Source organism: Anarrhichthys ocellatus, unplaced genomic scaffold (genome assembly GCF_004355925.1).
Source record: "Anarrhichthys ocellatus isolate YVR2014 unplaced genomic scaffold, GSC_Weel_1.0 scaffold6937, whole genome shotgun sequence".
Taxonomy (NCBI): Eukaryota; Metazoa; Chordata; class Actinopteri; order Perciformes; family Anarhichadidae; genus Anarrhichthys; species Anarrhichthys ocellatus.
In genome coordinates this window covers 461-2,574 of record NW_022286911.1, presented here as the reverse complement: position 1 = coordinate 2,574, position 2,114 = coordinate 461, and the positions used below count along the sequence as shown (strand labels likewise).

At 53.4% G+C, this 2,114-nt stretch overlaps 1 protein-coding gene across 1 annotated transcript; it reads right to left on the bottom strand.

The window, feature by feature from the left end:
- Positions 1 to 103: 103 nt before the first annotated feature.
- Positions 104 to 1,916, bottom strand: LOC116380364 (kinase D-interacting substrate of 220 kDa B-like). The gene is made up of 5 exons (XM_031842290.1): positions 1,574 to 1,916; positions 1,284 to 1,424; positions 910 to 1,138; positions 668 to 756; positions 104 to 502 (listed from the first exon to the last, which is right to left on the bottom strand). Exons 1-5 carry the CDS (start codon positions 1,604 to 1,606, stop codon positions 161 to 163), a joined length of 834 nt encoding a protein of 277 aa, XP_031698150.1. The 5' UTR covers positions 1,607 to 1,916; the 3' UTR covers positions 104 to 160.
- Positions 1,917 to 2,114: the final 198 nt, after the last annotated feature.

The following is a 2,114-nucleotide window of genomic DNA, read 5'->3' as shown; positions in this document are numbered from 1 at the left end:
TTACTCACACACTCACTCACACACTCACACACACACTTACTCACACACTCACTCACTCACTCACACATTCACTCACACACACACTCACTCACTCACTCACACATTCACTCACACACACACTTACTCACTCACACATTCACTCACACTCACACTCACTCACTCACTCACACACCCTCATACAGGGGCCCTCTGACCTCTCGTAGATGGTCTTGAGCGTGGCCTGGTCTGGGACTCCGTCGGTCTCCTCCAGGTACAGGATGAGCCAGGACGTCCTGTAGGGCCACTGCTCCGTCAGGTTGATCCAGGACGCCAGGCGGTCCCAGTTGAAGCCGATCTGATTGGCTCTGAGCAGGCGTCCCGTGACGGACACGATGTTGAGCAGCCTCCTCATGGTCTGAGGGCTGATGTCACTGAACCAGTCCTCCGTCACCATCAGCTTCGTCAGGTCGAAGGACATCTGACGGGTCACCGAGCGCTGCACCTGTCTCCTCCGGTACGTGTCCTGAACACACGGTGGTCACATGATCATTATCATGTCACATGATCACCGTCAGGTGATCTGAAGTACTACATAACTACTGTAGTTATACACAACTTTCACATACTATTAGACAGTTTTCCCTGAATGAACGTGAGGAAACACACACACACACACACACACACTCACCCTGCGGTTCAGCGTCGTCTTGCTGCCAAACTTGGTTAATTCTCCCAAACTGTGCTGAGACAGTTTCCTGTCTAACTCCTCATGCCAACCTGCAGACAGACAGAGAGAGACAGAGACATAGAGAGAGACAGAGAGAGAGACAGAGAGACAGACAGACAGTGCTTATAGTGTCTCTACTATGACATCATCTGTTCTTCATGATTCATCACAAACATCAGATGTGAGTGATGTCCCCCCCCTACCGTCTGCGTCCCCGTTGCTAGGCGCCGTGCTGCACATCTTCCTGGCGGAGGACAGTCCTCTGCTGTTCAGGAAGACGGGCAGGTGGACGATGTTCCTCATGTAGTCGTGACCGTTGATGTTGGAGTCTCTCAGCACGCTGTTCAGGTTCTGGTTGATGGCCTTGATGATGATGTGAGGGTCGCTGGCAAAGATGGAGATGAAGGGGCCTTTAGAGAACAGGACCCGGACCTGAGGGGGACCAGCAGAGACCAGGAGAGACCACGTTAGACCAGAGAACACGCTAGACCGTCTACTGGACCGGTCTATCCTCCAGGAGGAGGAGGTAGAGGAGGAGGAGGAGGAAGAAGAGGTAGAGGAGGAGGAGGAGTCTCACCGTGTCCAGCATCTGGAGGACTTTGTCTTGTTCACATGAGTCCAGTCCGTCGATGACCACGGTCAGTCTGGTCTGATGCTGTGTGAAGCTGTCGATGGTCTTCGCCATCCTCGCCATCAGCTCCACCTCAGTCTTCAGCACCTGCAGGACGACGCCACACGTCACGTATACAGCATATATATATATGTGTGTGTGTGTGTGTATGTATACACATATATATACGTGTGTGTGTGTGTGTATACAGCATATATATATATGTGTGTGTATATGTTAGAGATTTAAGGCCTCACCTTCATGAAGCCCTCACTCTTCAGCTTGTGCATCCTGTTGGCGGCTCCGTGGAGCCTCTTCCTCTGAGAGTTCAGCACCGAGTCCGTCACCCTCCACCAGGTCCGGCAGTTGAGCAGCAGAGCCAGACCCACCACGCCGCCCACGGCGATCAGCACGCCGTTCACCGTGCGGTTCTCCCCGTCCACCTTGAACACGGACAGCAGAGCCACGCCGCTCAGCAGGCAGACCAGAACCACAGCGAAGAGGATGAAGGACGGGACGCAGCACGTCTTCTTCCACTTCCTGTTTCCTGAGGAGACGAGAGGAGGACAGGTGAGGTGGGGGGGAGTGTGTGTGTGTGTGTGTGTGAGTGTGTCTCTGTGTGCGTGTGTGTGTGAGTGTGTCTCTGTGTGTGTGTGAGTGTGTCTCTGTGTGTGTCTGTGTGTGTGTGTGTGTGAGTGTGAGTGTGTCTCTGTGTGTGTCTCTGTGTGTGTGTCTCTGTGTGTGTCTCTGTGTGTGTGTCTCTGTGTGTGTGTGTGTCTGTGTGTCTCTCTGTGTGAG